Below are 21,028 nucleotides of genomic sequence, written 5' to 3'. Positions count from 1 at the left end.
CTTAAACTACATCAATGCGAAAAAAAACACGCCGTTTTTTTTGCTCCGTTGTGGCGTGATTGAACGACAAACCAATAAACAAAAACACATATAATTTTATTACATTAGTAGAATGTCTTCCCAAGTGTATTAAAATTATAATTGAGGTAAAAGATTTTGAAAACGAAAAAAGTCATAATGATATTTTGTTTCAAATAGAAGGACAGAATAAAAGCAGTAAGCCATTTAAAGCCTGTTTATTTTCCACATAATAACTCACTTCAAAATATTCTCTTAATGGGCCCGTAAGCGCCTTAACCTTGCATAAAAAATTAATACCTAATTGGTATCCTTTCGGTGACTACCAATTTGGGAACTAGCAGGTACAGGATTAAGTATTTTATAAACACGAATAAAAAAGTGCTACTGAAATTGAATTTTTGATTCTCAAGGGATTTTGAGAAGATTAGAGATTGATACCAGGCCACTGCTTATTGGATTGTCAACTTATGGGCTTAGATTAGTGTCTTCCAGTGTGTTCATTTAGTGTGTTCTAGTTTTGTATAAGCGTCTTTATTTGTAATACTATGTTTATGTGTCGGTTTCAACGAATAAATTTTATTTTATTCTATTCTATTCTATTCTATTCTTCCGAGCACACTCTATACAAACGAAAACTAAGTATTTTCAATGATACACGGAATCAAAAATTTGTATGTAAATTTTTAAGCCCGACTTTGAAATTGCATGGTTTACAGAAATTTGACAAAAACACGCCGATATTAGTTTCTATAATATGTTTAAAAAATCATTGAGTAAATTGGGTGAAGGTTAAATTAATAATGTAATGACTTAGCTTCGTTTATATGGGACACGTTCGAGAGCATTCGCAGGAGGTGTCTCATAAATACTACCGAATATCTCGCTATTTTATCAATCAAGTAGGGAGGCTAAAGATTTCCCAAAAACTAATTTTGTCTTATTAATTGAAATGCTTTGATATCTTCTGATGCATTAACTTAATAATTATGAATGAGCTGACACGAATGCGAAACTTAAAATATAAAAATGAAGACAAATACGTCATGCAACGCAAAAAGTGCAATCAAACTCAGCTCAAAAAAAAAACTGGAACATTTAGAACTGCTGTTATGTGAAACAATCAATCGACCAATAGCCTTAGCCAAAGAGATTCAATATTTATCCATCATAATATCATTCAAAATTACTAAAGAGAACAATAAGAGCAGCAACCACATAAAATTAGAGCCTCAATAGCTCAACCGGTAAAGGAGTGGACTGAAAATCGAAAGGTCGACGGTTCAAAACCCGCGCGTTGCACTATTGTAGTACCTACTCCTAGCACAAGCCTGACGCTTAGTTGGAGAGGAAAGGGGAATATTAGTCATTTGACATGGCTATTCTTTAAAAAAAAAAATGTAGGTACGGCCATAATTCAAACATCACCACAATCGACCCATTGCCTTCCATTCTAAATATATTTTATACAGTGTCCTTCGGTTACAGGAGATGTGGGACACGACAGATCAAATTACAGGGTGATTCACCTTTGCCCAAATAAGAAACGGTAATTGTCCTTACAGGATCCGTTAGCCATGACGTCACTGTCCTTGAACAAGTACAGAATGTGTGTTAAGGAGTTAAATCATGCTGTGATTTACCACGTATGTTAATTGATATCGACAAACAAAACATTGGTTTCTGGTTTTCAAATTGGATATATGGTATCAGATGACTAACTTTTGTTGAATTAACTTTATATAAAGTGTTTTTAATATAAGCGCTTTGCCATATATTTAAGCTAATCCATAACTTCAATTGTTTCTATTATGTTAGAACTTAGAACGCAATTACAGCTGTAAGTTTTATTCACGTAAGTAGCTTTAAGTAACTTACAATAAATTTAATAATGGAAACACTTATAATCATTTACTTTACGAAATTTGCTTTCAATTAATGGCGTAAGCTACATATCTACGTGAGTAAAACTTACAAGTGTATCTAATCGCGTCCTTAAAGTAAGTACTTAGGTATAATGTTTAAAGTTGGTCAAAACTATTACGAAAATCCAATAAATACTCATTATAATATATTTATTACAGTATAATAGTATTATAATAATTTAAAATTATAGTGTTAGTAACATTTAGATGCAAAACGTGACTCAATTATTTGTTAATAGTTTACAAGGGTGTCCACTGGGGCCAAATTACTTTTTCAATGTTAGAAGACACGACCTACTGTTTAAATAAAAAAAGTGATTCCAAAACGTCGAGTCTCACTATAAATATTGGCAGCAAGTGTTACATTAAAAAAAGACGGCAGCTCTGTCAAGAGTCAACGAATGAGAAGAAAATAATACAGACAACACAGTATGACTAGACGTGAAACAACATTAACGAAACGTGGTTAGTTGTCGTTTAGAATACCATCGCAGCACTGGGCCGTGCATAACGAAATATAACTGACACCAATCAAACTGCAGTCACGTAACTTATTTGGTAAACAACCATCAACCTATTGGAAATAAAGGGTTTATTTCAATTTATATTTATTTCAAGATGTTTTGAGAATAATCCGATTTTCTCAATACCTATTCAAAGTTGATAAGTGAAGATAGTCTCAAACTAAGAATTCAATTATAGGTATTTAACTGCTTTCCTATTTTTCTGTTCAAAACATTTGTCTGTTTCTGGTTGTGATTTTTCACATGAATAGATATTAAGAGTGGTATTCTAGATTACCATTGGTATTTTATTATTTTTTGTACGGCTTCAAAATATCAAATCATATTAGTCCTAAATCATTAGTCAAAAAGAGAACAGGTTATTTTTGAGGGGGTATATCATTTCACACAGTTAATCTTTTGTGTTCTATAATCAAACTAAGCATGAAGCTACCTGTTAAGTTGAGGTAGATGAGGCAAGGTTAATATAAAATTGATTATTACAAACATTAGCTACTAAAGCAGTATTTATTATTTTATAATATTGTGTCTAATCCAACTACTATGCCTATTAAGATCAAGGAATTTTTCGTGTTAATTTAGACGTATGTGTCAAACAAAGTTTTATCGTAAGTGGAGTCGCAGGTAAAAGTTAGTTGGTGCTGCTGCTGACCAACCATTCATCCATCTCAACCATTATCATCTTATATTGATTATCATTTTGATAGAAATACAAAAAGCTAAAGTAATGAAAATTTAAATAATTATGTGAAGTTAGTTAAAATGTGAAGGATTTTTTTTTTGTTATAAAATAAACGAATGAAATATGGTTTGATCTGTTAAATGATGGTCATAAACGTTTTTTATAAAACAATCAAATCATTAGACTGTAAATCATGCTACTAAAACCAATCGCGAATGTTATATCTATTGTTGATAGCATTAAAAACAAAGGCACGATCACAAATCAAAATACCGATATTGATCTTCTAATATTCGAATGATTTATAGGTTATTCTAATTATCTAGACTGTTGCAAAGATGAAGAGACCTTCAGAATGACAGCTCGTTAGCTCATCAGCTATGTGTCAGATTATTTTGACCCTATTGTTTGGTTCGTTTGTTTACTTCACAGTCACACGTTTTTATCAAACTTCATAACAATATGATCCATCGCTTCCTATACTCACTAATTCTTTAATTTTTCACGTTAGTTGGAATTTTCTTTATTGCAAAGGAAACAGCGGTTGCGTTGTCATGTAATTATAAAGATGTAAACTAAAATGTATGTATCAGTAATCTATATGTTACATTTAGCGCTATTAAATCTTTTCTTTTAACACCAAATCTGATTATGTTGGTAATTCCTTTGCGATGGTCAACTAAACGTTTTTAGATCTATTAGATTAAAATTATTGGTACTAGATCTTATAAAGTTGTTAACCAAACAGTTGTTTAAACATCTTTGTGTCAAATAAATATAAAAAATAAACAATTCAAACAGTTCGCGTAGCTTACATAACTAACCAACATGCGTATAAATTACCTAATTCATAATCCACATAATGGCCACTTATTCATCATTATTTATTTTGATTTGATGAGTGCTTGTCAAAACTTTTTGTTTGAATATTGTTTAACTCTAAGTACATAAACGATTACATCATTGATTCAAAAAATTAGGTGTGCAAAAATTATACATTTATTTGCTTTAATATAAATCGATGGTTTTGAACTAGAACTGGAAGTAGTGGTTTCTTATTATTTTATCTTTATTAAGATGATTAACTTTGTAAATTAGATTGACTTTCTTTAAAACTGCTAGCTAATTTTCAATGGTAATTTTCTAAAACAATTAATACAAAGCTATTGTTTTTACATTATATTACTGAAATATTTCATGAAATGAATTCCAAATTTTAGTTGTGTGTCCAAAAAGAAGTTGTTCTTGGATTTCATCGCCTTGAACCTCTAATTTTACAAGATCATTTCGAAATTCGTTCCCATTAATAACTGTAGACATCTCGCACATACGAATTTATCAAGCGCAAACTAATTCATCATTATGCTCGTATTTCGTATAGTAATATTTTTTTAATGTGTGGGCGTCTCCTTAACTTGAGTATTTGAAGCTGAGCCATCGATCAGGTCATCTTCATCCGGAACATTACGTCATACTTTACTTGATTTAGGGGCCTTAAGAGTTTTAAGTGCACGTTTAACTCGGGTAGCAATTAAACAGTTTACTACTGGCACGTATTCTTCGGCTACTTCATTGATTTCATTTCTTGATGGATTTGAATTTTTCTAAATACTGATTCGCGTGCTATTAATTAATTTGTTACGTTGTGCTATCCTAAACATATAAGTCGTTTTTTCAACTTGACATAATATTAGAATTGAAAATCTGTTGATCAGCAAATTTTTTCATCTTCGTTATGCGCATGTCTTTTTTGTTCTAATTAGATATTTTGTATCTTAAGGCTGCTAATTTTATATCTTCGATAATACTTTTGACTTTAAATCATACTCGTACCATCATACATACTATTCCATACTTACTTCTTAATTACAGCAAAATCTAATTACAGCCTTAATAGTAAAAGCAATTAAAGAAGCATTTATTGCCCCAACTAACAACATTACCTTTTACAGATAAGAGGAGAGGATACAACTTCTAGGATTGGATTCTCGGTCATCACCGTGTTTGGAGTTGGTAGCATCAATTTATGCGAACACACTAAATATTTATGTAGAAATTAAACATGTTTCTAGATCAAGGATAGTTAGATCGTATTTTTCTAGCTAACATACAAAGATACAAACAACAAAGATAACATGCAAAGATAGTACATGATATGGTACTCGATTCGGATTTTAAGAATCTCCAATCAAACATTTTTGATATGAGAATTCTATGTGTGGGAATTAAAAGTTCCCTTTAAGATTCTGGCCATCAAAAAGAGTACAATAGTACCTTACTAGTACCTACTTAGTACTTTGAATAAATAATTTGACTTTGACTTGACTTGTTGTAGTCTAAAGCTGAGCGTAGGACATCGTGTTTGAAGAAAATTATTGTGTCGAAGAATTTTAGCCTGTCTTTACGTGAAAAACAATCGAAATTGTGGCGTAAAATAAATAATTTATATTCATTCCGCAAGTTCAATCAAACGACCCTAATTTCTGAGGTTCCGTAGTCAACTAAGAACCCTTTTAGTTTCGCCATGTCCGTCTTGACCAGTTTTTATTGATATAAATGCTACATAAGATGAAAAGGTCAGCTGCATGTCAGTAGGTAGTATTTACTAATGGTTGTCGTAGGCGATAATGTTTGGACCTATCCTTTACAAATCATTAGATCTCTTCTTTGTAATATTACCTCTATTACGTTATTAATAGTAGACCTTACCTGTCCTATGTGTTTTTTCAGTTCTTCTGTTTTTTGATCTCTGTGTGGGTTGTCGAATCCGCAAAGGCCAATTCTGCAAAGACAGAAACAGAATGTCAGCAAATGGATGCAGATTTATTCGAAACACGTTGCGTATATATTTTTATGTGATGATTTCTGCATAGTCTGGAGAGTAGCCAAACGTTAGAAATACCTCGATATGGAAAAACCCTATTGGCATAAAAAATAAAATAAATAAAAATAAAAAGACTTGGACCCACATAAAGAGGCGTTCGGTAACTACATGGCAGGACGTCACACAGAACGCACGCGTACGCGTGTACGGATGGTACTCATAAGACAAAACTAAACAAACCACACGGCATAATTTGACGGCGCTGCGCAAACTGAGGCGCGCACTTCACAGTGTGAACTGCTCTATCACTAATAAATACCTTTACTAATGACTTCGTCTGTGTTGGTATTAGCTGGCGGGCGTGTTCTGCCTTTTTGGAGTGTTTTTTTTTGTTAAAACTGACTGGAAAGCGCTCTAAGGGGGTGCCGTGCGTATGTCGGCGAGCGCCGGCACAGACGGGGTCCACACTTGTATAGTTTAACTAACTTGTTACAAATAACTACAAACTTGACATTAGCTAATCTTTGTATAGTCAGACGAGAGAGAAAAAAAACCTTTACTAATACACACGAAGTAATTTACAAGTCTATGAGTAAGTACACATAATATTTTAAGTGTGACAGTGAGTTTGTTTTCTAGTCCGTCCTTTAATCACGCCGCAATGGAACAACGGATCGACGTAATTTTTGTGCATTGATAAAAGTCAGAAGAGTAACACTTTATTTTTTGTCAAATCAAAGTAAGTATATTAAAGAACTCTCAGGGGATTACAAAACCTTAATTCGACGAAGTCACGAGACATCATCTAGTTATAAGATAATTCTTTATTGCTAAGTTTAAAATGCCGCATTGGAAACGTTTCCGTCGCGGATTGGGTGAGTCCGATTCTTAACGCCGATAAACAAACACCACAGAATTCCTCAGAGTAATTCACTTTGTTCCGATGCAGCGTATAATTTCACCTGTCATATAAACGCGAACGTTCACAGATATTTACATCCATCGTTACGCTCGGAGATACCGCATTAAAGTAATTTATTAGATAGGTATATGACTCAAAGAATAACTAAAGAAGCCTTCACACTACAATAACTCCGAGAAACCTACCTATGGAAGGAAATCCCCACTAATTTTCTAGATGAGATGTCGTCATCGATGAGACATATGAAAGGATCTGAATTTTTACCGCAAGAAACCCCTTACCCATTTAACGGAAAAGGGTGATGACTCTCAGCAATGACGATTACGATGAAGAGAAAGCGATGAAACATGTGTGTCTCTATAGAAAACATATTTCACTATTTTTAACCGATTTCCAAAAAGGAGGTGGTTCTCAATTCAGTCCGTATTTTTCATTACTTTTTATTATGAAATTTATTATTCTGTAAGAGAAAAAAATATAAATTAAGTGAAGCTAACGGAGAGTCAACGTCGAAAAATATAAAATAAGCGCCACTAAACGAAAGTCATTAACAAAACTTATGATATTCTTCGGACAATAACTTTTGTTAATGAAACTTATGGCGTTCTTTGGACACAATAACTTTTGTTAATGATATAACAAAACTTACGGCATTCTTTGAACACAGAAAGCTCTTCTGATTATGCTGATTGATTTTACAGGTGTAACATTTGTTATACAGTCTGTTTTGAATTTATGTGCTACGAGCTAAAGGACATGGTGGTAACCTTTAGCCAGAAATACACTTTCGCATTTATAATATTAGTATGGACAATGGACATTATGTAAAAAAGTTCCCGTTTCCTTTTGCTCAATGAACAACGTGTAGACAAACGAGTCTGCAATCTGTTTCTCATGTAACAAATTGAGAAATGACAACAGAGGAATTTGCTAAGCATCAACAGTTCCATCACGTACACTATCGGAATATTGTTTTCTCAAAACTGTTCCCCGTTCGCCCTGAGAAATAACATTTGAGGCCATAGAGCAACACGGTCATAGAAGTAGAAAAGTTATGGCGCTACTATTCGTTACAAAATGCGCTGGTATTTTCTGTAAGAGGCACTCGCACCAACCCGTTATTTAGGTTGATGCAAATGCAATTAAATTTTCTATTTCAGCCTTAATTTTGTTAAACACGGAAAAAAACTTGAAAAAAAAATGACTTCGTCACAAAATTTACGTAAACCAGTTTGTATTGTATAAAGCTGTCAAAATTAATAATATACTGTGGACAGGTGTAAGCAAAATTGAGTTGCATCTCGAATTCTGTGAGGTAAAATTTTAGCTTAATTATGTTGAATTAGCTACAGAAGAGAAGAAATTATCATTCAACGATAATATCTTCGTGCCACGAAAGTTAAAAAAGTGAATCATTAGTACGCAGATTTGGGTTGCGTAAGGCAACTGAAGATAGGTACTTTAACATCGATTTTTAAGCAAATTCATCTTGAACTGTAATTTTTTGTGACCACATGGGCTGGTACTTTGGCAGAAAAGAACTATGTCGCTGGCTACTTCCCATCGAAAGAGGGACCGCATAGCTGGATGTTTGAGACTGATCATTATTCCACAAGCGACATTGTTCCGAGCGGCGCTTACTGATAGAAAATTTTCTATTTGACTATCGTGTAGTTCAAGTACAAGGCTTTTGTTATTCGATAAGCAATACGTCGGTTTTAACTGTTTAAACGATTAGTTAAGTATCGAAAGTTGTTCATGAATGTTTAACAACAGTTAGGTACCTACATAGGACCCATAGTACAAAAAAAGAACGAAGGAAACAATAAAGAATAGAGATAATGACATGAGTATTTCTATAGCTACTAATAAAATATATTGATAGGTTCATTACTACGGACCTAGGCATTCATAAATATTTTTTGGTAATAATTATCTTTATTTTTTATTATTTATTATCTTAATCATAAACTCGTGAATTCGACTCATGAATTTGATTTTGAACATGAAAAATTGACTTTGCTCTTGACTTTTGAAAAGTATTTTTCCACATCTCCTAATCTTGGTCCTGGGTTGAGACTAGCGAAAAATATCCTTAAACTTTTTTACAGTAGGTACCTACTCTACTTCGTTCTAATTCCTAGCACACGTGCACGCATTTTGACATACAGGTACAGTCTATCCTTCATCAGTGCTCTTGGCTGCCGCTAAATCAATCAATCAATCAGCCTGTTCGAGTCCACTGCTGGACGTAGGCCTTCCCAAGAGCGCGCCAGCACACACGATCCTCTGCCTTCCTCATCCACCCACTTCGCGCTTTCTTTTTAAGGTCATCAGTCCAGCGGGTTGGAGGTCCGCTAAATTCTAATTTGTAATCACAACAAATCACTTAGATTAGAAAACCTACCTAAACTAAGTGGCTGTTAGTATTAAGAATAGATAGTGTTTGAATGAAACCCAATCCAATTAACCTATACACATCGATAGTTCGTCGAACCAGTCTTGAGACAGCGAGTGAGCGGCAAAGCGGCCTTGGTGCTAGCGACAGCTACTGTGGCGTGCGGTGCGCGCGTGGCTAACACTTCACTTGCCGTTTATTATCTACTTAGATATTTACTTATTTGCCAATCGGTTATAACTTATAGATTGGTAAGGCTGGTCGCAGAACAGTTTGCCAGCCACTTAACGAAAGCCGCTAGTTGTGCTAATTCAGATGTAGGCACAAGATACCTAATTTATAAGGTATTTAAACATTCAAAGCGCACATTAGGTACTCGGAAATCTGCTTGCCCGAGATATAATATATTCCTGGACCTCCAAATATGAAGCTGAACCTATTTCACCGCTTTTGTGTATTAAAATAAAAACTTAACATTATACAACCAGAGAAGCAGAGCTGAACTTTTTGCTGCTTGAAGTTGCTGGATGCTCCTTTAAATTAAACTACATCATCACTCATCATCAAGTGTAATCGAAGTTCAAGCGCGTCTGATATTACAAAAACCCGTAAATGACCCACATTCTTTACCAACTAACACATAATCATAAATACCAAACCTCTTTATATTCCTTACAATAAACTAAGCCGTCTTGCGTGCGCGGGACACCTTTGTGTCATTTTGCTTTATCGCCTTAAACGTGTCTTATATCATCTTACAATTCCGTTAATTTGACACACAAATTCGATTTGACCTGAAAAGGTCATTCCGAGAACTTACAGGAACAGTTTGGAATACGATATACGGGATATACATACCTACATCCTACAAGTGCTGTCACTAATTGACAGAGCTTCGCTGTACGACCACAGAACTTATGTTCCAAAATTGTGAACATGAAATACCTGCCTACATCAAAATAACCTTGATAAACTGTATTGTTATACTGTCAAAGTTTGATAAGTAAAATGTGTATTTACGAACTTATGCACTCACTGTATGAATGTCAAAATGCTGATGAACATATTCAGGACTGAAGACGTTTTTGCATTTTTGGTAATACTTGAATTTTTTGTCTCAACATTGTTAAGTTTTATTTTCAAAAAAGTTTTGGTACTTACTTAATTCTTTTTGTTTTCACTTAGGTCACTAATTTATTTCTACCAATTAAATTGGCATATTATTACAAGTGTAAATTAAAAATTTATAACACCCCCGACAAGTGAAGGTTACAGTAACTAGAAAAGAGCTGATAACTCTCAAACGGCTAAACCGATTTTCTTGGATTATATATTATATATTATTAAGAACACTCTCGATCAAGCCACCTTTCAAACAAAAAAATCTGCCACAGACAGATACACAGATACACACGTCAAACTTATAACACCACTCTTTTTGGGTTGGGGGTTAATAAAAATAATAAGATGCATATTTTGCTATTTTCTTCTACAATAAACATTTATTTATATTGTTTATGTAAATATCTTTAAAGGCAAATATAGTAAGTTCTGATTTTCTGGGAAATATGAAATCCATTAGTAGAGTCATCAGTAGAGATTATTTAGAATGCGTAACGTTACATCATACGATAATTTTATTCCTATCTCTAAATTCAGTAGGTACAGGACGAGTATGGTAATTATTATAAGTACTGCAACAACAAGGTGTGGCTTGAAATTCGTGTTTATCTAAAAAAAATTGCACGAATATTAAAAAAAAATCATTCTTAGGATTTTTTTTAATTTAAGTAGCTATCATATTATTATTTATTAAATTTATATTAAAGTGAATAATAGCTAAAGCCTGGCATGTGTTAAAACTTGCAATGTAATTCACGCGTCATTCACCTAAGTACTGTATGTATGTTGATAGTGCTGTGTCAGAAATAACAACAACTGTACAAAGTTACAACTCAATCGAATGAATAATGCCCGAACGCTTACTTAACGACCGAACGAACATTAATTTTTATATATTAGAAGATGTATACTATAATTTTGCAATAAATAGTAAGGTCATTTATAGCACGAAAAAATTATAACAAGCATTGCTTGAAAGATAATGTCTATTCATCGAAACACCGGATGGTAATCATAATAATACATAGATAGGCACTACTTGATTGAACTAACCTAATAGTCTACATGTTTATCTATAAACAACGTCAAAGGTCAGCAACTAATCAATCTGATCAAGATTTTCGCATTACAACGCATGTCGTTATAACTCCATACTAATATTATAAATGCGAAAGTGTGTCTGTCTGTCTGCTAGTTTTTCACTGCATAACAGTTCAAACGATTTTTATGTTTGGTTCAGAGTTAGCTTACATCCCTGGGACGAACATAGACTATTTTTTATCCCGAAAATCAAAGAGTACCCACGGGATTTTTAAAAACCCATCTGTTTAACCGATTTATATGAAAGGTACATAGGTAGCTTACATCCCGGGGACAGACATAGGCTACTTTTAATCCCGAAAAATCAAAGAGTTCCCACGGGATATTTAAAAACCTTAATCCACGCGGTCGAAGTCGCGGGTATCAAGTCTTGTATAAAATTATTATATTATATCATTGTTGTCATCGTCAATCTGATAGACGTCCAGCGCTGAACATAAATTTATAGGGACTTTCACACGCTATGGTCTAGGTCTTGCGCCGCCTGATACTTATAACATATCCTTATGTTACAGGGTATAACCAGAACACTAGCAAAACTTAGGCTTATTATTATACTACCTAAACACAATCCAATGCCAATAGCCATTTGCTTTCTTTTGTAGTTTTAGTGATTTATTTTTTCAAACCTGCGATGTATAGCGTGCAAAACACGTGTAAATGCCCCAACTACGACACGGCATTGACCCCGAGTAGCCTATTTACGTTACGTTTGCTGACCACTAGCGTCAGTCAGATGTTTTATTTGCATTATATTGTGAATGAACTTTTAAAAAATACAGGATTTTTAATAGATTTAATTTTAGTAATAATAATCATCATTAATACTATCACCTGTCTTCGTTTTTGCTAGCGTTTTGGTTACACTTTGTATGTAATATATCTCTTTGTTCTATGTACCAATGTGATAATTATTTTTGATATAGATTAGTATATCATAAATTAGATATTTTATGGTGCTATATTGTTAAGTTAATGGTACATATTTTACTTCGATATGCAATGTTGCATTAATTAACCTCTCATGTTGACACATTAAGGATAATAAATACACTTAGTTATTGTAATAACTTATTTATCTACATAACATCTTATCTAAATACATATATATTACACTTTATAATCCACATTTATAATATTTATGAGAAAATGTAATAATTTGCCATACATTTTTCATGCGTTCCTTTATAATGATGTCGCGTTCAATTATTGTAATGTAAGAAAACTACATTCCTAACATTTTATTCATGAAAATATCGTTATTTTATTTAGTACTAGCTGACGTTCGCGATTTCATCCACGCAGATTTAAGTTTGATTAAGTAAATTCCATTAAAAAAAAGATTTTTGGCATAAAACGTATTCTAAGTCCTTTTCAGGATACAAGCTATCTCGAGGTGCTTTTCATCAAGATTCGTTCAGTGGTTAATTTCCATAGCTTATGTAACCTTTCTTATAAAACATATGTAACTACATAATATACTTAAATCTTTCTTGTAAAAATTCTGAACTAAAATGCGAATCGCGTTGAATTCCATTAAGAAAGAAGTAATAAGCGAATACCCATTTATTTAAAACTTTAATAGCATAAAAGATTGCATACACCTACTTAGAGAAAGATAATATTAAATATACAAATTATACCATAAGATAATAACAGCTGTCTACAGTTTCTATCCTATTAATATCAGACGTAAAATCATAATAATGTTGTAGGGCTGACCGTGGAAATGCGTGACTTATCCAAGGCTGTCACAATGAAATGTGCTAATTTGAAACAATGAAATCAAAAATACTCGGACACGGTAATAAGCATAACGGTAATAAACATTAACGTTAATAGTATTAACTTAATACTGAATTTGAAATCAGTAGGTACAATAAGTATTGTAATGCTGCGGCTACACTAAGGTTAACGTCAATGCCCCGCCGAAGAGATTTGATTACCGACATTTGTCAATGAACACCACTCAGAACATACGGGGAACTGTCGGTCATGCAGGTTTTCTCACAATGTTTACTTCATGTTAAAATAATTGCTTAGAACGCACATAACTCTTAAGTTGACAAGTGTAAATTAAAAATTTATTACACTCCCGACAAGTGAAGGTTACAGTAACTAGAAAAGCGCTGATAACTTTCAAACGGCTGAACCGATTTTCTTGGATTATGGCTAACATCGATTAAGCCACCTTTCAAACAAAAAAAAAAATAAGAAAATCGGTTCATTAGTTTAGGAGCTACGATGCCTTCGACAGATACAAGTTACACAGAAACTTACACAGAAACTCTTTTTGGGTCGGGGGTTAATAAGATGTGTCCATCAGACTCTTAAATAGGAATCTCATTAACCACTACCGCAATAGGTACGAGTATTTTCAGTAGGTATTGAAGAATGCTTGTCATGTGTGATCTCTTTTAAAACTCAGCATTGTCATGCCATTAATGGACGTCGATTTTGTGCTATTATAAAAAGATTAATACACAAAATTATAGACATATTGTACTCGTATCTATGAATAATGACTGTCCAAAGATAATGTCAGGTGCACAGCTGATGCAAAATCACATGCATCAGGTCCAACCTTGGACACGCGTGACTTACCCAAGGCTCCCGTAATGAAATGGTGTCCATAACGAGGACTAATTCGTTACCGTTCCGTTATCTAACAGAATAACGTGTTATTTCGTTATTAATTTTTCAGTCACGAACCTGGACGAAATTGTAGCCCTGGTATGCAGATTATGTATAAAGATTGGTGATATGATCTGTGTAACAAAGCATTGTTAAAAACAGCATTGAAATTGTCACTATTATCTAAAAGAAATATTTATCTTGTGCCCAGATAAAATTTTAAAGGGACTTCGTCTGTGATGGAGTTTGCTGGCGCGCGTGCTGTGCTTGTTTGGAGTGTTTTTTTTTTGTTAAGAGTGGCTGGTTTTTGTGTTAGTTGGTGTTTTTTGGTGGTGGAACTGACTGGGAAGCGCTCTAAAGGGGCGCCGCGCGTATGTCGGCGGGCGCCGGCGCAGACGGAGTCCATACTTATATAAATTCAATAACTTGAAAATATCACAAACTTGACATTGGCTAATCAGAGTAAAGCCAGATTTAAAGAAAAAATTTTTTTTAAAGAAACCTATGTATGCATTACAAAAATATTACAGCATCAGCAAGCTACATGCGCGTTGATTTATTTGACTCAATTTTTGAATTGCAAGTGTTTTTGACCAATCTGACGCGCTATTTTTTGCCCAATTTTGAGCACAGCTGTTAAGCCCATTTTTGACGCACTATTTTGTACTCATTTTTTGATACTTATATTAATTACTTTTTGGACCATTGTCGACGCACTATATTTTGTCCAATTTTTAACGAACTTGGTTAACATTTTTTACACACTTTTTTGACTTTGCCTATACGAATATGATTTAAGATCTTAGTGGGCACAAGAAGATATGAATTAAAACCACTATAGGTACCTGTTAGTAAGTACTTCTCATTGCTTATTTACGTCGCCTTGAAATCGAGATCGAATGCTCTATTAAACCAGAATGAGGTATCGATTACTTTCGAAAATAAATTATCAATAGGCCAGATGTACCTACGTTTACCTACATGTTAGTAGGTATAAGGAAATAACAAAATCCAATAAATCATAATATTTTCATTGTAATAAGAATGTTTTGTACAAGTAGGTATAGAAGAATTTTTTATTGAGTACCAAAACCAATCCAATATTCTAAACCGATTTTTATGTAGCTATTAATGAAAATTTAAATTAATTTTTAATGTAGATATCTTTGAATAATATTAGCTTATCGATTCATCAATTATTTATTAATAGCACTATTAAATTGATAGCACAACTTATTTTTAGAAAATATCCACGACTGTCGTATAGTTTGTCGTATAGTATAGGTAGCATCTAAAATGCGCTTAAAAATGGGTTGTTAAAGAGCAAAACTCAATCAAAAAGTCCAGAAAATACTTGTTTTATAAACAAACAATAAGAAACAATATGACTTCATAAAACTAGTTTAAAATGTCACCTCATTTTCGAGACAGGTTTTGCGGCCTCCTAAAACCCATGGCGCCACTTTTTTGGACCTAACTCGTAGGTACAAAAACATAATTACTACCTATAAATTTTATCGGAACGTCCATCAATTTATTTTGGTTTTAGACGCGAGTGATGCATGGGCTTTTCTTATATGCGATTTTAGGTACCTGTATATATATATAAAACTCTTTACTTTGGCCTATAGATAGCTTACCTAGAGACTAATTTCGGGATTAGCCTACTTTTGACTCCGGGAAAACAAAGGATTCCCAAGGAATATTGTGAAGACCTAAATCCATGCGAATAAAGTCACGAACAATTATTATTTATTATTGCTAGTCTCAAGTATACTTCATGTCCTATGTGGGTTGCTACCGCAGATCTTGGCAGCCCCGAATTTTCACCGAAAATTTTCATGGTAGGACCATGAAAAGTTTATGGACTCTATATTGGTCAAAGATACCTTTGGCACCTTGGGATGGTTATCACTTTGCAATTGTGCATTGTATGGTCTACATCTCCTGAGGATGCTCCGGTGTCAGAGCGAAACGTGCGTCGAGTGTTTTGTGTTTGTGTGGTGTTGCGTGGTGGGGATTGCTTCGTCGCTGGCTTTTCCTGCATGCTTAGCAGTGGGAGGGCAGGTGGTGCATGTCGCATGCTGTACCATACAGATTTGCCTTTTCTAGTGGATTATAGCAAAATAAGCTTTTGATTCTTTTTTAGGTGTATTTTAGGTTATTTTAGGTGAGCGATTCTCAACTATAACCCACCAGTCGATCGCGCGACATTTGTGTCGCGTGTCGTGAATTGTGATCGCATAGCTCAAAGTCTACCTTTAAGAAAAACATAGATTATATCAAGGAAGACTGGTATTAACAGCGTAACGTCCTAGGAACAGAATGTAATGACACGCTTCGGATATTGTGGCGAACCGAGGAAGTAGTCGACATGCAATTCACCTCACACTTTTATCATTTTGAGGACAACCGATTTTTTCTCGGATACAGAAATATAATTGCAGACATTGATTTCCGTGTTATGTACAAATTGAATTACCTACAGTTCTATTTAAAGACAGTTATTTTTTAGCCAATTTTATTTAATCTTTTTATGTTTACCTACGCAAAACCGGTGATAGCCTAGTGATTAGCTTAGTCGGCGGATCAGGGGTCCCATCCCAGGCATGCACCTCTAAATATCACTTGCTTTGACAGTGAAGGAAAACATCGTGTGGAAACCTGCATGCCTGAGAGTTCTCGAAGATGTGTGAAGTCTGCCAATTCTCGCTTCTTTTCATTCTCAGGGAAGAGTCGTGCTCAGTAGTGAGCCAGCGATGGATTGATGATGATGATATACCGAATGGCACAACGTGCTCTCCGATGCATGGAGGACACGAAAAGGTCAAATTCGGAACCCCAAGTCGGGCATCCATTTGACTGGATTCTGACCTCTTCCATAACAAACGAATACTTCTGCCTACTGATTTGCTAACTCAGTGTCTAACACTTAGTGATAGCCACCGAGTTCATTCGACATTTATTTTTAATCCATTGAAAACTATTATGAAATCACTCAGTGAAGCAGTAATGTAGAACCAACCAATGCCAAATGTGACTATCATTTAGTGTTAGACACCGAGTTAGCGAATCACTCCACTGATCAGTACGCATCTTTAGGTAAAAAGAAAATCATTATTATTTTCCACCACTTTACCCATCACTGCGACAAAGAATACCAATCATTACCCTCTAAATGTCACTTTTGGTTTAACAATGAAAACAATGGAAAAAGTTCGCCATGGTGAACCTTTGTCAAGTTCAAGGTACCTAGAAGAACGGATATTCGCTTGAACGCATGGCGAATTTGCGACATTCACCCCATCATTGTTTCAGTTAACAGTAATGAAAATTGTTTTCCATTTCTTCGTAAGATTAATCATAGAGCTTCAAAGAACTACCGAATAATAGGTACAACTTTTTACAATGTTGAAGTCAGGAGAGGCCAACTATAAAAAGTTTGTAAACCAACGAAAAATGGGTTAAAAAAACGAGCTACCTATCACAATACAATGTTGTACCTACTACACTCTTTTATTTAAAGTTGATTAAAATTCTCCAATAGTAGTAATCTGTAAGATTTAGCTGGAATATATAGATAACTATAAAGATTTGCAAACTACATTATTATCTTTACCTACATTACAAGAACAAGCCTTGAATTCAATTATTATCAACATTTCTTATTTTTCCAGCTGTTAAATGACTAATTTTACCTTTATTTAATTTTAATCTTCCTCATACATGTTGTTTATTATTAAAGAAAGTTGCTAGTGTCGTTGTGACGGGACATTAGTGCAGTGAATAAAAATTATCGATACCTCGATTAAAACTATAATTAAACTAGCTTATGCCCGCAACTTCATCCGCGTGAACTACATAAATTTCAAACCCCTATTTTACGCCCTTAGGGGTTAAATTTTCAAAATTTTGATTTCTACATAACAATAGCTGTACGGCTCAATCCGTCCAGCAGTTTGAGCTGTGCGATGATAGATCAGTCAGTCAGTCACCTTTCTTTAGTCACTTTCATGTATTAAGTTAGGCAATAAACAACTAAGTACATTTTTTTTTCAATAAATTAATTTAAATGACAAAAGCATAGAGTTTTAGTTTAAAGCATTAAGTAGGTACTTATTCTATTTTAACAATGTTAATAGTAACATAATATTATATAGGATCGATCAAAATAATATACTTAATAGCCTTCTTAATTATGTATTACCTCATAAAAATTTAAAATATTTCCTGTTTTAAGTCTAAGCATGAACAATCACATATAAGGTATAATCCTATTTTACAAAAATATGCATATTCATGGCCAACTTGATAATTTCAATGATTTTATCTAATTAATGACATACATTTGTACTAAAATCCATGCTGCTTACAGCACTTAATAAAGACCTAAATATGGACATTTCAATTTTAGTAAATTAGCTAAGTAGGCACAAATGGGACATTTAGCCTAATCAGTTGTATACATATCTCCTCACAGAACTGACTGATCTTGCATTAGTATCTTAGTGTACAGCATTATAACTATCGCTGGTTATAACCAACCAAAACGCTATCACTGCTCATACCTAAATATAATGTTTGTATAATGTATAAAGTTGTAATAAAATGTTTATTGATTTGTCATTCAATCATGTTGCAACGAATACCTAATAGATCGATGTAATTTTTGAAGGTATATATTTAAAAAATTTCGCTATGACAAAGGCTACTTTTTATACCAGAAAATCAAAGAGTTCCCACGGGATTTTTCAAATCTTAAATCATCAGTAATAATATAATTTTATCGATAAATGTAATCGATTAGACGTTGGAAAGCACTTTCGTTTGCGGAAGCGTTCGTCGAAAGTAAAAGCCGATTGGTCGGTAGTCGGCAGTCGGCACTGGGTTTACTCGAACGATTCATACAATCACGTGAAGGAAGCGGTTTACAGATCGTTGACACTTGATAATATTATTGTTTCCTTGGACTGTTTGACTGATTGCAAGTGTGGATGATAATGTCATTAATCAACACTAATCGACTATTTGTACACCGAAAGCCTCAAACATACAACTAACTTCCGACCGATGGATAGTTTATAAAAATATTTTATCGCTGGTCGGGGATCCATATCACAAGATATGACCAGATACATTCCAATATCGATACAGAATATGCATTCCAAACTAGACATCATCATTGCTTTTCATCTATACTAATAAATAAAACTGAAGTGTCTGTCTGTTTGAACGGGCTAATCATCGGAATGGCTGAACCTATTTTGACGGGACTTTCACAGACAAGTAGAAGATTAACCAAGGATTAACATAGGCTACTTTTTAACCGACATTAAAAAATGGAGGAGTTGTGTTTGTCTACTTATGTACACTGATATCTCCGAGATTTCTGAACCGATTTGCGTATTTTTTTTAATCGATAGATGAACTTTATGACTTTGTTCCATAAGTTGGATTCCAGCTTCTCAATCCTGATGCTGCAGGGATCTGACCAATACACGCGGGAAGCTGCGGGCATTATAATTAAGCACAATCTTTCTTATCTTGCATTAAAAAAAGTATACGTGTATTTGTTTCCAGATTTCATACGGTGCAAGAGGTTAAAGGTTTGCCAAGTTTTTTGTCCAGCTCGATAGCAATAAAAAGATTACGTTCATACATACTCGTACATACTTTTGAACAGTTATTTAGCTAAAGATAATAGTATTTTGTCCTTGTAAGAGCGGCTCATGGTTTAACACTAATTAACGGATTACAATACACTATAAATAACTAGCATTTTGTATAGGCGGATTGTTGGACAAACCTAAAGTTCAGTTTAGGTCACTCTTTGTGAGGCCTACCGAGTACCGCCTAGCTAATGAATCCCCAAGGTTTCCGTGCGACGGGCATTTGTTATTACAGCCAGATTTTTTATATTGTTTAATTATTATTATTGTAAAAAATGATTTTCCTATACTGGTAGAAATGAATGAATATGAGGTTCTGAAATATTATTTTCATTTTGTACCTAAAATTCAACAGATTTAAATAAATTCCCGCGACCGCTGAGCCGTAATTAAGATGTGATGAACAGACAGAAAATGATAAATTATAAGCTCCTAAATATGGATTAAATGTATTATTTGAGGCTGCAATATTCTTGAGTTCTTTAACCCTAAACCAAAAATTATTTTCAATGGGGAACGAATGAATGAAATTAATTACTTGCGATCTAAGTTAAGTACTTAAACGTTTTTAATAGAGATATTTTTCTAACATTGATGGATGAATTTAAACTTTTTTAGTTAAAGTAAGTTTAAGCTAGCTGATTCACTCAATAATTGACTCATCACAACGCCCAGACTAAACTCTTGGAACTTGTAACCTGAAATTTTGCATAAACGTTTCCTTTATATTAATAGACAAACACAGACCACTAAGTTCGACAAATAATAAGGCCAGATTTTTTATCCACGGACGATCGCTAGTTGATAAATTAAATATCGAAATACTTTAGACGTGGCTAAATAGTAAATACCAATCTCCATAAGTACCCTTGATTTTCCACCATAGTGCATGTTAAACAAACGGTAACTTGTAGGTCGATAAGACAATAGGGCTAGTGATGTGATCCGTGACGTCGATATTTTGTGCCAAGGCTCGTGACTGTCGGATGCGCAGCTGTCACCTTGCCTTAGAATTGGGTCGATTGAAGATCAAAGAGCGTCTAAAGTGTTCCATTGTATTGGGATTTGTAAGAGCTTTTATCGATATTGGTAAATTCAAGGCGAATTTTTGCAATATCAAAATGAGTTTGGTTATTATTGATTCTAAAAATTTAGCATCTACCAGAGCATTTTGGTGCATTCTGTCGATGTGAATGAAAAAAAATTAAA

The 21,028-nt window shown here is 33.8% G+C and overlaps 1 protein-coding gene across 3 annotated transcripts in view; it reads right to left on the bottom strand.

The window, feature by feature from the left end:
- LOC123869925 overlaps positions 1–21,028 on the bottom strand; it is a 206,677-nt gene that overhangs the window by 32,287 nt on the left and 153,362 nt on the right. For all 3 annotated transcript variants that reach the window (XM_045913042.1, XM_045913023.1, XM_045913033.1), the window contains exon 4: positions 5,859–5,931. In XM_045913042.1, coding sequence (XP_045768998.1) covers positions 5,859–5,931 — 73 coding nt within the window. The remainder of the gene's footprint in view (positions 1–5,858; positions 5,932–21,028) is intronic.

This window comes from Maniola jurtina, chromosome 2 (assembly GCF_905333055.1).
Source record: "Maniola jurtina chromosome 2, ilManJurt1.1, whole genome shotgun sequence".
Classification (NCBI taxonomy): Eukaryota; Metazoa; Arthropoda; class Insecta; order Lepidoptera; family Nymphalidae; genus Maniola; species Maniola jurtina.
The sequence above is the reverse complement of the archived record's forward strand: the minus strand, read 5'-3'. Positions and strand labels throughout refer to the sequence as shown.